A 20,582-nucleotide genomic window follows, 5' to 3' on the forward strand; every position below is an offset into this window, starting at 1 on the left:
TAAAGTAACCATTGTGCATTGTAATGACATATGTACTAATGTAACCCCTTTACCTATTTAACCTACTTATATATTTACTTATGCTATGCACTCTTGCAATACTCATGTTACACCCGCACAGCACTGATTAACTCTCAGAGGTAATCCCTTTCCCCAACTAATGATCGCAAGTACCCGCTTTCAAGGTCCTCTCAATAAATCTCAAAATTATCATACCATAATGTCAATCCAAGTGATGTGCTCTCCCATTATAATTGGATTTGTTACCTTAATATATTATAATTAATTATCAGAACTGGTCAAAAGTATTGAAAGTCTTGCGGCCTTGCGGAATTTTGTTTCTAATGTAAATTTGTAAATTTTTCTCCTTTTGTTTTTTACTTACAACTGTAAGCCTCATGATATACTTTGTGGTGCATGAGGAGTTTTAAGTCGTTTAAATAAAAAAAAAAAAAAAAAAATATATATATATATTGATTCAATGTCCTTTTTAATATAAGTGCTTGCCATTAATTTGTTTTTACAATTCAGCAATATTTGTTTTCCATGTAATAACTTTTCTGAGTCTTTATTGAGTCTGTAGGGTTGTACTGGTAGTAGGGTTGGTCTGTAGGGTTGTACCGTCTACTGGGTGACGGCTGTGGGGTTTCCGTGTCCGATGGGCCAAGGTCCTACGAACCTCTGGAATGCAGGGGATGAAGTTTTAACGTGGTGACCATTAAAAGCAGTAAACCCGCTTCGCGGGTCGGCTGGACGCATGCGCTGACCAAACAGCCGCTGCTGGGATTCCAGCATGAATCACTTTATTAGGAAGCAAACACGTTGTCCCTGGAGCCACCGGAACTCAAGGAAACTTTAGAACTTTATAAAAACGCCGTTGAACTGGCGACTTTTTGAGTTCACAACTATCAATGTTCAACTTCGTAGCCTTGTAATTTGGAATCTAATCCAGAAGACAAGGAATCTCCCGTATCACGTATTGTTAGAAATTTGCCTTCTTGGAGTCCTTTTTATGGAACTAACTCACATTTGCATTACATGCGGAGGAAAGCTGCGAAAGCCTCCTACGGTCAGCCTAACGCTAGGGGACTCTTAATCATAATCCGTCTACCACTGACGATATTTTACGTCAGTACTATGGTCGGTATCAGCTGGATGAGGAATTCGTATCGACTAGCCAACTTAAATTTATCAGAAAGTTTAGATGAATAATAGCTCCGTTTCAAATACGTACGAGCAACCAAGACACGATAGAAAAGCGCCCTTAGTCGCTGACGAGAACAATTCAGGACATGATTTGTTGCGCAATTCTCAATTCCTACGATTTACCTTTTAAGTTTGTCACTTGGAATCGCCTGTGCAAGGCAAATCATTTTTTGGAACAGGCAAAAAGTTAAAAAAAAAAATATGTTTCTTCTAAAAGTAAAGGAGAAAAAAATATTCAGCTAACATATTTTTTTAAAAACTTTTTTTCAGCATCCTTCTATTTCTACTTAGGATATCCTCTAATCAAAGCTATTCTTGCAAGTGTCTTACTTCAGAAAATACACATTTTTGGCAAAGGTAAGTTAAGAAACAATTTGGTAATTACATTTCAGGAAGAAAATTATTCTTTATATACTGACACATGGTGTCTCAGATGCTTTGCGCATGCTCGCGAATGAAAGCGTCAAAGGATTTATTCTCAGATCAGTTTGTGATATTAAATAATCCCCTACGAATTATATAATATCACAAATGTTATATTCCCTACTTATATATAATTTTCTCTACTTGAATTATATAATTGTGATATTATGACCGGGATAGTCTGTCTGACAGGGCGCAGGATTCTCGTTCACTCCCCGTGTAGTAAGTAAATGGTGACTGTTTCACTATAAATCTGTCAGGCTACTAAGTTCTCCATGTTCCCATAGCAAATATTACCTCTTGGGATACTGAATTGGAGATTGATCGTTCTCTGGTTCAGGTCAAAATTACGATCTGTGGATGAATGTATGGATGGGTTTACCCTATAAGCAGGTGTGACGTATGGGTGTGGCAGAAGTCGAATCCTTGGCTATAGATGGCGCCATTGGGGAACAAGAACAATTGTACCCCTTGCCTTAATGGCCTACGATAACAAAAGCAATAATTATTATCGAATAAAATTCCTGACTGGTAAGGAATTTCATTGTATCATAAGCTTAGTTAGGGAAAATTCCGTTTACATATTCATCAATGAGCATGCGCAAAGCATCCGATACAAACACATCACTTACAGGTACCAATCGTCCAATATTAAATTTTTGGGAACTACAATGTGTTTAAAACATGACATGCTACGAAACACCCCTGATTCATTTTATACGTCCTCTTGAATGCTTTCTTCATTGGAATTAACCATACGTTTATATGTAAAAAAATATATCGTAGTGACAAAAAAAATGTCGCCCGTGTTTCTCTAGTAGCTCATAGGGAACGCATTAAAAAAAAGATCCCTACGCTATGCCAAAGTTAAACTTGAGTGCAACTGTCTGTAAATAGACTTACTTATTACCCAAATTGAATCTGTTGTAATATATCAACTCGAGTAATCTAAGGGAGGCTATCAAGATAACTAATCACTTACGTTACGTAACATATTAAATTTCGACGTTGCGTGGCACGTACGAGTTCCTTGGCAACAAAAGAAAAGGAACAATCTTACTTAGAAATTCAATTTAATTGATATTTAATCGGTATATTAATCGTTATTTTTGCTGCTTGTGTGACATGTATTATTGTGAAGGGAGGAAAAGATCTGTCTATTGTTTCGTGCTCAGTATATGCTAGCCCAGATTAAGAAATAGCAGCCTTATAATAACAAATTGGATATAAATTTTGTTAAGAACAGCCTTTGAAATTATTCAATAGAGAATACTATAAATATTTTTTTTAAAAATGAAACAATATTTGTTTCAAACTCTCTTCATTACTTTAAATGTTTCCAATGATCGAATTATTACCACAGAGAAGTAAAGATGCATCTCTAACTCATGAATATATATATAATTTAGGTTTTAAATGTTCCTGTGATTTCTTAAATCTAAATTAAAAGACGTTAATAATTTAAACATGATAAATCATAATTTTTATATTAAAACAAATATCTCATTGTATAAATCAGTTTTATATAGATAAAACCAGAACAATCGACAAGGCGTATGACACATTATTTACATATATTTTATTTTATAACCATCGAATCTAAATATTAGGTAAACCGTTTAAATGCTTGATAATTATAAGATATATGTTGAAAGAATTCATAAATATATTATTCCAAATTAATGCATGCGTATCTATATTATTGAAAATGGATAAATTATTCAATGAACCTACTAAAAATAAAATTAAAACATGCACTTATATAACCACATTCTATCAGAAACATGCTTTTACATAAAACTCAACATTAGTGAAATGCAATGTTGCATTCAAATCTATTTGCTAAATTACGAACAAATTTTCAGACGACTTTAGAAGAAACATCGTATTTCATAATTTGAAAAAAAAAAAAAAGATTTACAATCGGCTATCAGCGGAAGAAGTATGAACGAAATTTTACGCTACGCTTGCATAAGTCAAATTCCTCGTAAGTTGTCGATATATAAATATTAATCGCCCAATTTAAATATTTATACGTTGTCCTCAAATTATTTGTTTTTAAAAATATCTTTTTTGGCTTTTATTAAATAAAAACAGTTCAAACTTTCTATTTTGCAAGAGAAAAATGCGCGGTTATGTGGTATAAAAGAATCTATGCATCATAAATCAAAACTTTTTCAGTTAACATTAAGGAACTTTGAAGTTAACAAGGTGTCCCGACTATTTTCGAAAGGTTTTTCTTAAAAATATTAATATAAAATTTTAAAACACCATCTTACTTTTTCATTATGTGTAATAACTTATAATTCTAGCAAAAACAATTATCATTAATATTATTTTCTTTTTGTATGACCATTTTTAGGTAAAAATTCGGCACTTTTTGCATATACGCTAAAATATGTATTTGTATATTGCATACATGTAAAAATATTTCTATCACCCGAAACAAAACAAAAAACCTTTGAGGATTTTATTTATAAGGCTATCATTTATGTTTTGAACTAATATCCAAAACACAAGTGTATTTACTATTGAGTTAGGGATCAATGTAGTTAAAAAAAAAAACAAGTTTTTAAAAATTTCCGCACTTGTCTTTGTGAAAAAACATACATAAAAAAATGAAATTCTACTTTTTCTCTTAGTCTGCAATTTAAAACATGTGTGTAATAATCATAAACACTCAGTGAGATTCTGAGCAAAAGCAAAAAGGGAAAATCCAAATTGAAAGGGAGAATGATTTAACTTTTCCCCTGAACGGGAAAACGTACAAGAATTGTATTATTTTACTTTTGTATTAGGTGTGGCCAGGGTTGTTATGGCGTAGAAATGTCGTGTCCGAGACTTATAATTTTGTACTTGTTTTGTGTAACTAAATTAGTTGTTAAATGTTGTTCACCCATCTAATTATGTTTACATCAAAATCCTTATTTACAAATAAAAAATTGTAGACGATTGTTCTAAAAACAACATGAGATGTCGTGTTTAAGGTGGCGTTAAATGTGAAAAAAAAACTGATTTTGAGGTAAACGCATTTAAATTCTTAAAATCACTAGTCTATCCACTGTTATCACCTTGCACAATAACTGATATAATTTTGTAAATAAATGAAATACAAACAAAAGTAGAGTATTTTTTAGAAAGCTAAGATCACAGGGATTCTAAATTTATTATAAAATCAATTTCGAAAATGTTGACCAAAATAATGTTTTTACACAAGTGAGATACCTTAAAGGAACCAAACTTTCATCCACTCTCCTAACTAAACTAGTAGAAACAGAAATTTAATGATTCCGGCTACCCCCTAAATTTTGAAGGTCAAGAATCCAGGTACGTAAAAAATATGCTTATTCAGAGAAAGTACGTTTTTGCGTCTAATTTCGTAACTTGATTAACAATTAGTATATTTGTGATAACCCTAAGAAACTATTCAGATTAACACTTAGTATCTAAAAATCCGATCATCAGAGAAAAAGTTATTCAGGGTTATATATTTTGCTTGCGCACTGTACATTTTAATTCATGTATTGATATAATTACAGATGGCTGGAAAGAGGTCCTTCAAGAAAATATTGATGGCGAAGTCCTACCAGCGTTCCTCGGAGGTAATCGGTCAGATCCGGATGGCAATCCGTGGTGTACCTCTTTCGTAAGCAAGCAATTATTCCTTAAAACTTTAACACAAGTTTATTGTTTCTTCAACATCAGTGATAAAAGGGAAATGTGATAAAAATTGTTATATGTATACAAGCACTTGTTAATTTGAGGAAAATGAATCTGAATTACAGCAAGCAGATGTTTTTTTTTTTTCATTTTTTATTTATGACTATTATTCATCTTGATCTTTCTAATGCTTTTCCTTAATCAATTTTACTATGATTATTTTCAAGATTGATTACTTTTAATCAAACATTACTTTGATTGACAACTAAATATTACTTTGAACGATTTCTGATGTAACGATGGAATAGATAAAACAAAGAATCAATTAATAGGTGGACTGAGTTAGCAGCCTTGGGTGATTACTGAGTAAATAACTTTTATTTTCTAACCTGTAATAGGAGATTAAACTCAAGTATTAAAGCTTTGGGGTTTATTCACATACAACTTAAAAATCAGTCGCTGTGACAACTATCTGATCAAGAGTACCAATCAATATCCGGACTTGTCTACGTAAGACACTATGTCACGTACGATTAAGAGCACCATACATGGTTTGAAAATGAGATAGAAGCCATAAGTCCAAAGCCATAAGGTGGCGGTGCGAATCATTCGCAGAACCCACCAGTGACCCATGGACCAACATCCAACCAAAAGACTTGTTGTTTCTAATGCCCGTTGACAATGCCAGAAGACATACGGGGTGAAACCAAAGGAATTTAAGGCAGAGGGTACGTTTTTTGTTGTTGAGGTGGCGCCATCTATGGCCAAGAATACGACTTCAGCCACACAAACGTCTCTCACCGTAGATAGGGTGGACCCATTCATTCATTCATCCACATATCGTATTTTTGATCTGAATCAAAGAACGATCAATCTCTAATTCAGTACCCCCTGAGGGATGATCTGTTAAGAGAATATGGAAGGCTTTGTGACCCGAGAGTTTTAACGTGCACCAGTCACCATTTACTTCATATTCGGCCAGTGGGGATCGAACTTATGACCTCTTGGACATGGGCCCAATGCTTTACCAACCTGGCTATCCCGGCCCATCGATAGACTACAAAGCTTGTGCTTTTCCCCAAAATATTTAATAAAAGAAAATTGCAACCAAAATCAATTAAAAATATTTACATCACACTCGGAGTACTTTCTTATAATCTTTAATTAAGCGAAAAGTAATAATAAAGTAGGCTTTAAGAGTGATTTGTTATAGTATATTAAAACTACTTGCAGTGGGTTCAGAATTGAACTATTCAAATTTTTTTGTAGCAGGTTTAAGTCACATGGAATGAATTTTATCCCCCGTGGTTATATTTCAGTTCAAAAAATTTTCGACAGATGTTTATAACTAATAAATTAAAAAACATAATTAAAAAACATAATTAAAAACTTCTTCAAAATATTACGAAATCTTTCATGAATAAGTATCAAATTACTATATATATATTTTTAAAATGTCTATCATTAGCCGCGATTATGTGTTGCAATCGAGGGGGGGGGAATTAGCAACTCCAACGAAGAAAACAATGGATGGGACTTGAATTGCCATCTGTCGAAAACATTTCGAACTAAAACCAAAAACTCGAATAAAACTTGTGCCTTGTCACTTGAATTTGCTACAAGAATTTTTTTTTGACCATATATATTTCCTGTTATAAATTTATTTATATCTGTTTTGTGTTACAATAAGTTCAGTTTAGAACACCCTGTAATAACATTTCTTTCTCACAGCTTGTCTTTGGGAAGAAGGTTCCAGAAGAATTATATTCTAAGAAGAAAAAATCTATTGTCAGTGAAAAGGGTGTGAAAAAGTTGACTATTAATAGGTTTTCGTCTTCTGAAATTATGTTACATATTTACGAGGAGAATACGTGCATTGAGTGGGAATTCGAGACTAAAGTGAAAGACATTGGTTTTGGACTGTACTACAAAGACAGTTCCAAGGAAAATTCTAGAATAGAAGAACTTATTCCGAAACAAAGAATAGACACAATGCTGTCGTCTGAAGCAGGAGTTTACAGTTGTAACAGAATTGGAACATGTAAGTAGATATGACTGATAATGTAACACTTCGTATCTTCATAAATTGTAAAGGTTAGATACCCACCTTAACCCTTTCGACTTTTGCAGCATTAAAATAACCATACGAAGACTTATATAATAATGGAAAACTTTATAGCAATAAAGTTTTCCCGGAAATATTCTGGGACAATATATCTTTATCGTCCAGAATATTGTAAAAATATCTATATATTACATAGGAATAAATAATGAAAATAATATAAATACATCGAATTATTTACTCCTAGCAGAAGTTGCCTTACCAGAAGTCATAGAAAAAAGAAGTTGCCGTTATGAAATAATCAAAACAAAAACTAAAATTTTGTCTTATTATATTGTAATTACTAATGGGATATATTGTCCCACTAATAAGTACGATTGGGACACTATCCAACGAAACAAAATGTGTCAAAATTTCTAAATCTGATACTAAATAGGTACAATTATTATTTAATAAGAGCAAACATAATTATTTTACACAAAATATGGCAAAAATATTGTTGTATTTTCCTCAAAATTCAGAAAATGCTTAAATTAAAACGAGATTGAACAAAAAAGTCTGTCATTTTGAATATCAGAGTGTTGCCAACTTCCTTTAGTTATATTTTTATTTCCTAATGTCTAAAGAACCCAGAAAGCATAAAATCAGTGCGAGGTTGGGATCTGTTTATCCATTAGGAAGGGAAGTTTAATCTTTGGGACGTGCATGTCCTATTTGGGTCAAAAGGCTTAATAATACTCTATATGAAGCATGTGACGTCTGTACATTATCAATTATAGCTTTTCCCTTATTCATTTCATGTAAGTTGTTGTTTTTTCGAGGGAGGGAGATGGATAAGTACCGATATGGATCCAACACCAATATGGGGCAAATATGTATAATATTATATTATGTATTAATAGTATAATGTATATGCATTAATAGTATTTCTCCAATGCTTTCATACATTTTTAAAAATTAATGCTTGAAAAATGTTTATAACAAGAGACGCAAATTAATATTTAAGTGAGCTAAAATACAGCTAAAATATTGTTAGCTTTTGCCGAGTTGTTATTACAATTGATCGAAACAAAGTCGGAACTAAAATTATTAAGAATGTTTTTATTTGAGGAGGAATAAAAACGAGTTCACTGACAAAAAAATTGTTTAAGTGAAAAATTCGAATTTTGTCGAAATTTCAACAAGTTTCCTACAAGGCAGAATTCACAAGTCTCTTTTAGAGTTTTGAGTGTGATTACAAAACAAGTTTCAATCGCTACACTTAACTATTGCAAATTTTATCACCATATTATCAAGCAAAGGAATTTATCATTAATCGATATTTCTATCACTTTTGCACTAGCTAGAGTGCGCAATTTCATTTTGACCAATGCTTCTTAAATTGGGAAAGAAAGATTGCAACTGCATTTTGTCAACAATCAAAATTTTCTGACAAAAATTTCAACCATTTTCATTCACATACATGTTTACTGAGAGTAAAACTAAAAAGTAAACAATAAAACTAAATTATAAATTTAAATACGACGTTTTTAAATTAGACTCAAATAGAAGATTCTTTTATTGTTGCCAGATATTAAACAAAGGAAAAAATTATGATTGGTAACATACTTCTATTTCCAGCAAAAGTATAGCTCGTTCACCAGGAGTTGGCATTTGGCTGCGTCTTCATCACGTGGTATGCGACGATACTATTTCGCTATTTTTGGGAGAAGGTTTTGAGCAATCCTGAACGAGGTTGCTATTTGGCGATCGTATAGCAAAAATATTTATTTCGCAAACTTTATCTGTATTTTTTAACATTAAATATTTCATAAATTTGATGATATTTCGCGCAATTTTATGATATCTCTCGCTTTTGAGAGAATAGTTTGTCCTTTTTGAGACATTTTTCTAGGAAAACAGCAGTTTTTAAGATTGAAATTTATTTAATTAGCTAGAGAAATGAAAGGTATAATAGCAGATGATAAAGCGAAGTAAGTAACTGAAAACAAAGTCACTGTTTGTGAGCACTAAGGGTTGTCTCAATTTCAAGAGCGGAGATGTTTCCCTTCTTATTCTCTCGCTGAAATGAACTCTGCATCCAAGGAGGTGGTGCCAAGTGCCAACTCCTGGTGAAAGCGAATTATATCTCTGTATCTTACGAAAAAAATGTTGCACAGCGCGTTTCAAGTGTGACAAAAATGAAAAATTTCTCTTCAAACTAAAACACTATGTTTTTACAATTTTCATTTTTTCGTATTATTTAAAGCAACATTTATGAAATATTTGTAAAACTTAAATAACTTTATATGTTAATTTGAAGCTAAGAAATAATAAATAAAGAAAGAATAAGTAAGAAAAGAATAAACTAGTTTTTACAATACACTAGTTTCATTTTCTGCGTTTTTACATTTATTTTCCCCTTTGTAAAGAAAAAATAAATAAACCAGATATATTTTTTTCTTTAAACCTTCATTTTCTTCTTTATAAGGAAAAGAATAAATCAGATTCTACTACAAATCAAATTTGTTCTTAAGATTTAAATTTTTTCTCTTCTTTTTTCAGATATTATTGTTTTTGACAATTCTTACAGCTGGATATATTCGAAAGAACTCTACTACCGAATCCGATTGAAAAAGCCAAAGATGATCAATTAAGATTCTTTATTTACTTTTATATTTACTTTTTACATACTTATAAATATTTACATTAACTGTTATGTTTATCAACTAATAAAAATAATTCAAAACTATAGTGTTATGAACTTTTTTAACATTTATTTTGATTCACAATTCATTTTATTTCTCTTACAAGGCAGCAAAAGGGTACAACAATGACTATTTCCAGCCATAACAATTTATTTTAATCTTATGTACAGCGCATACACGGTGTTCCGTAATCACCAGCCTTCATACATATTTTTAGATTTTTTTTTCAAAACATACATATATTAAGGTCCATATATCTAAATAAAATAAAAAGAGAAATTAATTCTGACTAATCAGTAACAAAGTCAGCAAAAATCAGTTGGAATAATCAAAACCCAGTTTATTTACAGAATGAAATTAGTCAGAAAATTGAAATATGATTGATTTCAATTTTTTTCGGCATATAAGTCGTTTTTCAATAAATGATATGATATGATTGTTTTCGCTTTTTTCTGGATATAAGACGTTTTTCAATAAATGGTATGATAGTATGATTGATTTCACTTTTCTTCCGCAGATAAGGAGCTTTTCAATAAATATAATTTCTTCTAAATAAGTTGGCCCCGATTATCATTCACAAAATTTTAGTGATTTATAAACCAGACTTAAAATTGTTTCCAGATTTCTGAATGCAAGGATAAATTTCTCTGCAAAACCTTGTATATTGCTTGCATATTTAATAAACAATTTAAATAAAAAGCTAGAAACCAAAAATAAGCAAAACAAAATTAAAAAGTCTGTCAGCGGTTAAACCAAAAGCTGACTGTGCTCAGAGGCCCCAGAATGAAACAACTGAACAAGATTTTTTTTTTCCAATGCCCATCTGGAGAATGACCTTTCGTCATACAGGCATTTGAAGGGCAGATTTGTTGGCCACTTTTTCAGGAGCACCATATTAGGTGGGCCAACGTTGCTCTCACAGTTAGGACAGATAGCACAGAGAATGAAAGAACATCCATGCCTTGCCCGGGATTCTGACCCAGAACCTCTCTAATGCAAGGTCAGTTCCCTGACACCTACACAGGCCGGTCGGTGAATAAGAAAATACGTGAATGTACACGAACGTGAGTTCATGCCTTATAAATCAGCCTATGTCGGCCCTCAAGTTACGTATTAAAAAGACAAACTGATGAAGAAATGGTACTAATCCGTCTAGATAAATTTTTGGCTGATATATGAGCTGATATTCTTTTTTTTATCCCCAGGATTTTTATTGAAAATATTTTTTAATTATTTTTTCAATTTATTTATTGTGATATATATATATATATATATATATATATATATATATATATCACGATAAATAATTGAAAAAAGAATTAAAAAACGTAGAATAAAAATGTAGAATAAAACAAAGAAAAATTATAGAGATATGAAAAAAAGGGGGGAAATAATAAGTAAAAAAAAAAACAAACAACAGTTTAAAAAAAAAAAAGGAGGAAATTTTATTTAAAAAACCGGAAAAAAAGATATAATCTTTTTATCACCCCACACGATTATATATCAGCCCAAACTTGTTTTTCTTATTTTTCTTCGTGTTTTCTTGTATATATATGTATGTATATATATATATATATATATATATATATATATATATGTATGTAATAGCAGGGCTACAACCCTGTTATCAGTGTTGTATTTTACTTGAAATAATGCAGTCGTAAGCCATCAGACGTTCTAAACAGGTTTATTTAAAGGTAGGCTGGTATTGATAACAGTTCACGTCCCCACTCCTGCAAAGGAGGGGGAGTGGACAAGACTCCGGACAATTCCGGAACAGCTTATCAGGATCACATCAAGATGAAAAGGACACGCAAAACTAGCGTTCTTACGTTTTATACCAACACAGATTTGAGGTAAAAAGGCACACTTCGTACATTCCTTGTAACCTTACGCATTAAGGAAAATGATTTACTGCTTCCTTATATGGAAGTGAAAGAGGGAACGATTCTAAAAATAACTCTTCCCTTGAAATATAAATCTAATTATATTTCAATGGTAAGTTTTCAGCCTTGAATTCCCAAAATAGAATCTCTCTACGTTTATTCTTTAACAAAGACATTTTATGAAAACGAAAGAGTTTTAATTCTTTTATTAATACAAAAGTATTTAATTTTTGTATTACACATATATATATATATATATATATATATATATATATATATATATATATATATATATATATATATATATATATATATATATATATATATATATATATATATATATATATATATATATATATTCATTTTGAAATGATCAGTACTTGAATGTACACAGTAGGAAAATAATAATCTCATAACAATAGTTATTTTTAAATATTATAACAGTACAATTTTTTTTAAATTATATTAATTCTCAATTATTTTAAATTTTTTAAATTAAAATTAAATTATAAAAATTAAACATTTTTACAGATTGATTGCAATACTTTTTCTGCCTATTCAAATTACAATATCAGTTAGCATGAAATATGTAATCATATTAATTTAGAACAGAATTTTTTAAATAACACATATATTTACTAAGAGTTGACACGTAATTGTCATATTATAGTTTTTTTTTTTTTTAGAATTATGAGTTTAACTTGAAATTATATTAATGACAACATTTATAAATATTTCTCATCCTTTTAGAAACAAAAGTCATTTGCAAGAATAATTTTAAAAATAAACAATTTCGGATGTTTTTTTTCCTACTTAAAATGTCATTTTTTAAAATAGAATTTTTAGCATTTGCGCTGTTACGAAAGCAAATTAGTCATAATTTACTAGTCTTAATCTATTAGTCTTAATCATAATTAGTAAAAAAAAATATTGTTACTCTATTTAAAATGCAAGCGTATTTTTTGTGAATAAATAAATTAGAATTTGAAAAAAAAATTACTTAAAAAACTACTTAAAATATTATAAAACTAAATTGTCTGATGCAATATTTTAAAAACAGGAATAACTATAGAAAATTGTTTTGTTTGAAAATTCCCAAAATAAATTTCTCTAGTGCTACCATCTAGTAGATATTTTTCCTACTAATAATTTATGGCTCGTTTATTTCTTCTGAATCAATCAGTTTTAAATAATTCTTTAATAAATTAGGATTTTAATAACAATTTATGACTTAAAATATTAATGGTATGTAAAATCGCAAAATTGGAAATTAGAAAATTATCTTGAAAACGGCGCATTAATAAAATTTATTGCTTAAAAATTCTAATAATTTTTCTCACAGCATATTTTTCAAACACAATTAAGAATCCGGGATGAATATGAAAATTAACTTTAGTAAGTATTTCGTAAGTAATACAATTTGGGTTTACTAGAAATTGCTCTAAGGGAATTTTTTTTCTTCAATAAGCTAAAATCATTTATATGACTGCTGTGAAACACGTATAACAATTTTTTTTTATTTAAACAATGTATTGGAACAACAAAATTTAGGTAGCAATTTGTAACAGGTTTATTTTGTTTTACAACAAAAAAATTATAGAATTAGTATACTATAATCTGAAAATTTTTTTAAATTACTAAATTTAATGTTTTTTTCATTTTTTCCAGTTATTTTTTATATACAATTCTATATAAACAATGTACATGACATTTGGATTTGAATTAGAATGTTATAATATCAGCAAAGTCAGGAAATAAAGGAAATTCAATACTTTAAAAATACACTGTTCTCAAAACCAAAAAAAAAAGAAAAAAAATGTAAATAATAATAATAATAATATTTTTATTCTTTTCCAACATGCTTATCTTGTAAAAGCAAGTTTGGGAAGTTGCAGTTTTTGATAATTCTTTCCAGAAATGAGTTCACCCTTTCTTGTTTGAAATGTATGTTACAAACAGCTTCTCAAATAATGCCCTTTGAAAAAGGAATGATTTCTCATCAAGTTTCAGTTTTCACGCATGTAATATATTCTTATTCCGTAATTTATTTTAACAGCGTGTGTCTTGTTCTACAATAAGCCACCAATAAAAAAATATTTAGACATTTCAATATTTGTTACAAATCAGATTAATAAAATCACTTGACAAGAAAAAAACTGTTTAGCAACTGATATTTTCTACAAATTAGAGTTGTAGAATAGTTTAATAAAAATATTTGTCAAGCGATAATTTTGAAAGCAAAATATAATAAAGGAATTTTTTTTTTGTCAAGACGATAATTATTGGAAGACGATTACGTTCAGATGAGTTAATCTTTTTAAAAATATTTTTGTTACATACTTTTTACCTCTTTAAGCGACTGAGAACATTTTAATTGCATATTTTCAGTGCAAATTATCTAAAATATCTACAAACGTCTTCAAACATTGGGAAATGAATCAGTGATTGAAAAGTACTCGCTTGTATTTACTTTTTCTAAACTAACTAATATTTTTTTTAACGAAATCTTTCCTATGTTCTAATCTCTTCGATAGTTGTACATTTAAAGTTCTAAAAATGTTTCTACACAAAATAATAAATTTTAATAATGAGAAGAACAAAAAAAAATGTCTTAACAAAAAATATTTTTTAATTCCTAAATATGTTATTAAATCGCTACTTCGTGCTGTTCAAGAAAAAAGAAAAAAAACCAGCAATTTTGCTTTTTTTTTAGTTGCTTACTCAAAATTTGCTTTTGTGTGTTTATATCAAATAAAACGCGATTTTTTGTTTGTAAAGAAATCACTCTTCCCTAATTTTACGAACTCAATTATGTTTTTAGTACGAACTCAATAAGGGAATAAATGCAGAAGTGCATGTTGAACTCAACTAATGGAACTCAAATGAAATTAATTAGGGAATAAATGCAGAAGCACATATTGAACTCAAACGAACTCAATTAGGGAATACTGCAGAAGTATGTACTGAACTCAATAATGCAAAAAAATAATATCAATAATGCATTTGTTCCCTAGCAATAATTTTCCTTGACCCCAGTTAGGCTTAAAATTAGCTCACTATAGGTCGATAAGAAAAACGCCGAGGTACCAATATCTGGATGTGTGGATGTTATATTATTGGTTTTAGAATGGCTTTTAATATTAAGTAATAAAAATTATATATAGGTTCGATATTGGTCGAAAAGTGGCTAATTTCAAAAATCTTTAAAATTTTGATCTTCGATTTTTAGAACTGAAATTAAAGTAGTTTTTTCGCATGCTGACAGACTAATCAACCGGCAGTTAACTCCCGAAAAAAGAAACTAATTTTTTTTTGTTACGCTTTGAGTATTTGAAATCTTTTTCATTTGAACAAATTATATTTTTAAGACAAATAAAATTCATTTTCCTAAAATTCATTTTCGTATTACTAATTTTTTTTTGTTTACAGAATTTTTATACCTTTTAAATATATTTTCTGAAGAGAGTTGATTGTGAGAAAGATTCTTTACGCTAACATACATTACTAAATAAGGTTTTTTTATAGAATGTCTATAGACTTTGTATAATGTTAACGATGTTTTGAAGTGAAAGTTAGTTCTAAGAGTGAATTTATTATTGTTATCAACATTAAGTAAGAATGCTTAGAAATTTTCCTTAAAAATTCAATATTGAACAATATCTTTAATTATATTTCATTTTCTTTTAGTTTTGTTTTTAATATTTTAGTTCAAAACACAGGTGTTGATCAGGAAAAAGAAAATTATGAAATGTGTGTATTTCAATTTGTTGTACTGCTATTAGCGTTACATAAAAAATATTGTAGTTCTTTTAAATTAGTTACTTAATTTTTTTTAAAATTTTTAAACTTTACTTTAAATCTATATTATTTTAGAACCCTTTCTTACCTAACATGAAATTATAACTTTAATTAAACCTCATTATTTTTTTTAAAAAAGTGTTTCGAAATCAGTCGGATACTTTTATATTTGTTAAAACTAATAATATATCTTCTTCCTGTCAAATTCATTGCTCAACTCTAACTAATCGTTCCTAGAATCTTTTGATCGTTTGTTATTGAATTTAAAAAGGGAATCCCAGTGTAATCTAAAGGAAACTCATTCTATTTCTTATCACTGTCAAAACTGTCTTTCTTCATCGATTGAAATTTCATTTTAATTTGTATTTTTTTTTCTGTAATTCATGAATTAAAATTTTAGCAAAGTTGTTGCTGCAGGCAAAATGGTGTGTATTTAAATTAATGCTAAAAAAAAAAAAGAATTAATGTATACACAACCTAAAATACATATTTAACGTAAAAAATGACGCAAAATTTAAAAGAGTCATAAAATATAGCTGATTTAAATCTTTTATGTTTTCGTGGGCGGATGGTAATAATTTTGTTTTATCGTATAAAATACATGCACAAAATATAAAGTTAGGTAGATGTAGGTACTTTATTTACGTTGCACTAGAGCTGCACAATGGGCTATTGGTGACGGTCGGGGAAACACCCCTGAGGTTGATCCGAAGTCATGCCATCGCAATCTTGATCCTCCTCAGATGGGATGGCTCTCCTGCTTTGGTAGCCTGACGACCTGCGCGTGAAGTCGAGCACTTTGCGGTAGAACATTTTAAAGAGGTACTATGCCGCGCACCCTCGGTCCCAACGTAGGGTGATCGAAGTGGTCACCCTCCCGCTTACTGACTGCAGCCAGTGATGCTTGACTTCGGTGTTCTACTGGGAACCGTGTCTTTAAAATCAGTTCACTGCGGGACACACAAAATATAAAGATACTAATGCATGCATGTTCTTTATAACGTTTTATCAGTTTTAATACTTGATCTTTTACTTTAAAATTTGTTTATTTATTTTCAGAGCACAAATTTTTTCAAAAAAAAACCCCGCAAAAGTATCCGTTTTTAACAAAAGGTTCAAAAGGTACTTTAAAATCTTCTGTGCAATTATCAGGAACACAAAACAAATCTTTGGCAGCGAGAAAAAATCATGACGGAATGAAAAAGAAGAGAAATATAATCGGAATAAGATAGTCACGAAAAGTCAGAGAAATTGCGTGACAATTTTGAAACAAAGATATTGCATTTTGTAAAGTAATACGAAATGTTATATAAGGGAAAATCTGAAAATGAATCACGAAATTATTGCGAAATTACGGACACGTATCTAACAAAGAGAAGTATCTTGGAAGAAGAAAAAAAAAGGATAATGTAATAACTAGTTATATTGTAATAACTAGTTATGCTGCTGGATGACGTTCTTCTTTAATGTATTTTTGGATAACTAGTATACTTCGCTTCGCTCCTGCTTGCACCTCTCACCCACTCCCAGGAATGATTCGCATCTCCTTTTTCTTCCCTTAAAAGTCAATGTTTTCCAGAAATACAAAGAACCTTTTAAAATATACAATTTTTATGATTTAATGTAGAGACATTTAATTGTTTTAATTGTAACGAAATTAATGACTGCCTGAATTTGAAAATTAAACCAAACTTAGGAATTTGGATTAAGTGACATAATACGAATTAATAAATGAGAAGTAATTTTTAATCGTTACGTGACTATAAACATTATAATATTTCAAATAAGAAATTGATTTATCTCTCATAAATTGATTTTTTAAAAAAATGATACATTTAAAAATTCCAGTAAAAATGCTGGGATTTATATCTGTCAATACCTTGCCTTTCTCTCTGTTTTGTAACTTTCGGCATCAACTTAAATGCGAGCTTATAAAACAAAGATCTCGAGGGAGATGAATAAAATTTACTGCAATAATAGGTGCACAGTCATTATTTAAAGCAAAAAATAAGAGAAAAAATTAGCGAATAGAACATTTAAAATTGCAAAGCTTTTGAATGTTTTATTCGCGAATTTTTTCTCTTATACAAATGGAAAAGAAAGAAAAGAAGAAAAAAAACTTGGATTGTGTTCCCTAATAAAAAATAGCTCTTTTAGTACGTCAAATTTCCGCTCTGTCATTGCATTTCTACGGGCTGCAGTGTAATATTTTTTACTTTTTGTTCGTTATGTTTGTTATTTTTTACTTTTTTTTAAGAAACTCGAACCAATTATCAAAAATGAGTTTTATGCAGACTTTTTGAGATGATTTTCGCTTTTTCTGAATTCATCTTCATAATTATTCATACGTGAAAATTTTATAAACTTAAGAAATAAATTTTTTTTGGCGTGTTTTTATGATTTGTTTCCACTGGTACACACTGCTAAAAGATAAGAACAATCAATCCTATCTTAATTTTACATATACTTATCTGAGAACAGCAGGAAAATAAGGCAGATTTTTGCTCCCACATTGAATTGTTCTGAATTTATTCCAAAAAGTATTTGAAATTTAAATTAGGTAAAAGTGAAAATAATTACTACATCATTGTTTGAGTAGTGGTGGCTCAGGGGACAGAGCGTTAGCCTTCCAATGAGGTGAACCGGGCTCGATTCCGCGAATTCCTCACTCGGCTCTCATTGACCACAGAGCTGACGTAAAATATCCTCAATAGTAGAAGGATCATGGTTTACAGTCTCTTTGCCCTCAGGCTAGCCGTGGGTGATCTTCATGGTTTTCTTCTCCATGCAACGGAAAGGGGTTAGTTCGATCTAAAAGTCCTCCACGTAGGCAAATTTCTTCCAATACTTGAAATCCAGGAGTTCCCTTGTCTTCTGCACAGGGTTCAAGAATTCAAGGCTACGGAGTAACCCTAAATTGGGTTGGCTGTTCAACGACGGTTATAAAATAAAATATAGCACAGTTAATATAGACTACAAAAAAAAATAGTTTCAACAATTATTTCTAGCAACATTTTACATGATATAGAATTTCTTTAATATAAAAAAAAGATTTAATAATTAATGAAAAAAGATTAATGTGGTTAATTTGTTAATTAACAAAAAAAAGAAAATCTTGTTGCCTTTATTTAAATAAGTTAAAAACATTTTTAACTTAATTTCATAAGCACATTTTCGTTTTAAAAAAATGCACAATTATATGTTTAAAGACTGGCAATTTCAATACAAAATTAGGGCGAAATATAAACTATTTCAAAGAATTTTCGCTTTTTCCTTAAAAAAGGAAGTACGGATTAAATATTGATGAATACTTTTATCTCTCTCTTAAATCTAATATTAACACGATCGAATGACAAATGAGAAATTGAAAAAAATATGTCACACATAAATGTAAATCATGTGAGAAATCATTAAATCCTCCTGTCCCGTTTCAGATTCATTTACTGAAGAAGCAGGTGGAGAGGGGAAGGAACAGTGATGGAAAAATAAAAGCTGAAACCGCAAGTATTTGTTTTATATTTTTAGTTTTTGTTCTGACTTACTCAAGGTTACGAAGCGGTGATAATTCTATTGTGTCCACATTTCCCGCCAAATGTCACCAATAACAAAAGAATTGCTTCAATTCTACCCGCAATAAAAACCTGTGTGACGACTAACATTTTTAAGACGAAAATTATGCAATTCTGTAAGACAAGTCGTGATTAAACGACGATAATAATGTACATTTAGGAAGTAAAACTTTTTTAAAAATAAAGTGTTAATGTTAGTTATTATTTATTACTATCGTTTTTTTTCTATTTTTAGAAAATGACATGTGAAGTATTGTGAATTGCTTATATGTTCTAAGGGTAAAATTAGAATTGTTTGCCAAACCAGTTTGATTTAAGTCCTTCATACACTATTTGTTTTTTTAAATTCCATTTCATAACAGGCCATGGATGTCACAGGGGTTTAATTTTTGAGGGGCACGAAATTAAAATACATTGTCACAATAGTTCTCTAACATGAGAAAAATGTTTCTTATAATTCTAAAATATCTGCGCAAAGACCACTATCTCTTTTTTGCGAACATTGATGAATTTAAATCAATAATAGTTCATTAAAATCATTCGTTCATTAAATTCATTCATTTTTTTGTCTTAAATATTGAGGGGGCTTTAGAAGTTTTCCAATTATTGAGGGGGATATATACCCATTCGCAAAGATGCCCATGTAACAGTCGTTGAACAGCTATCCCATTTTTCAAGGGTTTGCGACTATCAGTGTCAGCATTTTGGTCGGTCAAGGGGGAAGCAAGTTTACAATCCAGGGACCATTAACAACTAGCTCGTTTTTGTTTTTTCCGAATTTACTCTTGACTGTACTTAGTCACAATTGTAATGCAAACCTATAAAATTCGTCACCTGAACTAAAAAAAAAAAAATCATGAATCAAGTTTTTTTTTTATTATTTAAGAAAATAGCAAACAGAAGAGCAGGTCGTTAAAAGCCGACGGATTAGAAAATCGCAGCTGGGAAGCGCATTTCAAATTGATCAGCCATCTTGGAAATTCGAAATTGCGTAACCTTATTGGAAAACGAGTGCTCCATCCCCCGCTGAGTCACCGAGTCTTTCTGTTCGTCTTTGTAGCAACTGTTCGGTCAGAAATAGAAAAACTACAAACCCTTGACCATCATCATGAATTAATATACAGGTTGGTTAAAAATTATGAAAACAGTCAAATACCTTGAGAAACACGAGTATAAAATATTTTCAAGAACTGAACCTAATCTTCCAACCTTAACAACTAGGGCTATAATAGCGAAAAGCATTTATATTTAGAACCCCTATTTTTAATTACAGATTTAGATGCACTTAATT

General features: G+C 30.0%; 1 protein-coding gene across 3 annotated transcripts in view; it reads left to right on the forward strand.

Moving 5' to 3' along the window:
* Window positions 1–10,082, forward strand: part of LOC107450336 (SEC14-like protein 3) — a 50,732-nt gene extending 40,650 nt beyond the window's left edge. For all 3 annotated transcript variants that reach the window (XM_016066104.5, XM_016066103.5, XM_087168341.1), the window contains exons 11-14: window positions 1,477–1,563; window positions 5,169–5,275; window positions 7,021–7,330; window positions 9,896–10,082. In XM_016066104.5, coding sequence (XP_015921590.1) covers window positions 1,477–1,563; window positions 5,169–5,275; window positions 7,021–7,330; window positions 9,896–9,987 — 596 coding nt within the window. In that variant the 3' untranslated portion in view covers window positions 9,988–10,082. The remainder of the gene's footprint in view (window positions 1–1,476; window positions 1,564–5,168; window positions 5,276–7,020; window positions 7,331–9,895) is intronic.
* The last annotated feature ends 10,500 nt before the right edge of the window (window positions 10,083–20,582 follow it).

Source organism: Parasteatoda tepidariorum, chromosome 7 (assembly GCF_982258835.1).
Source record: "Parasteatoda tepidariorum strain Cologne lab strain chromosome 7, Ptep-v5.0, whole genome shotgun sequence".
In the NCBI taxonomy this organism is placed as follows: Eukaryota; Metazoa; Arthropoda; class Arachnida; order Araneae; family Theridiidae; genus Parasteatoda; species Parasteatoda tepidariorum.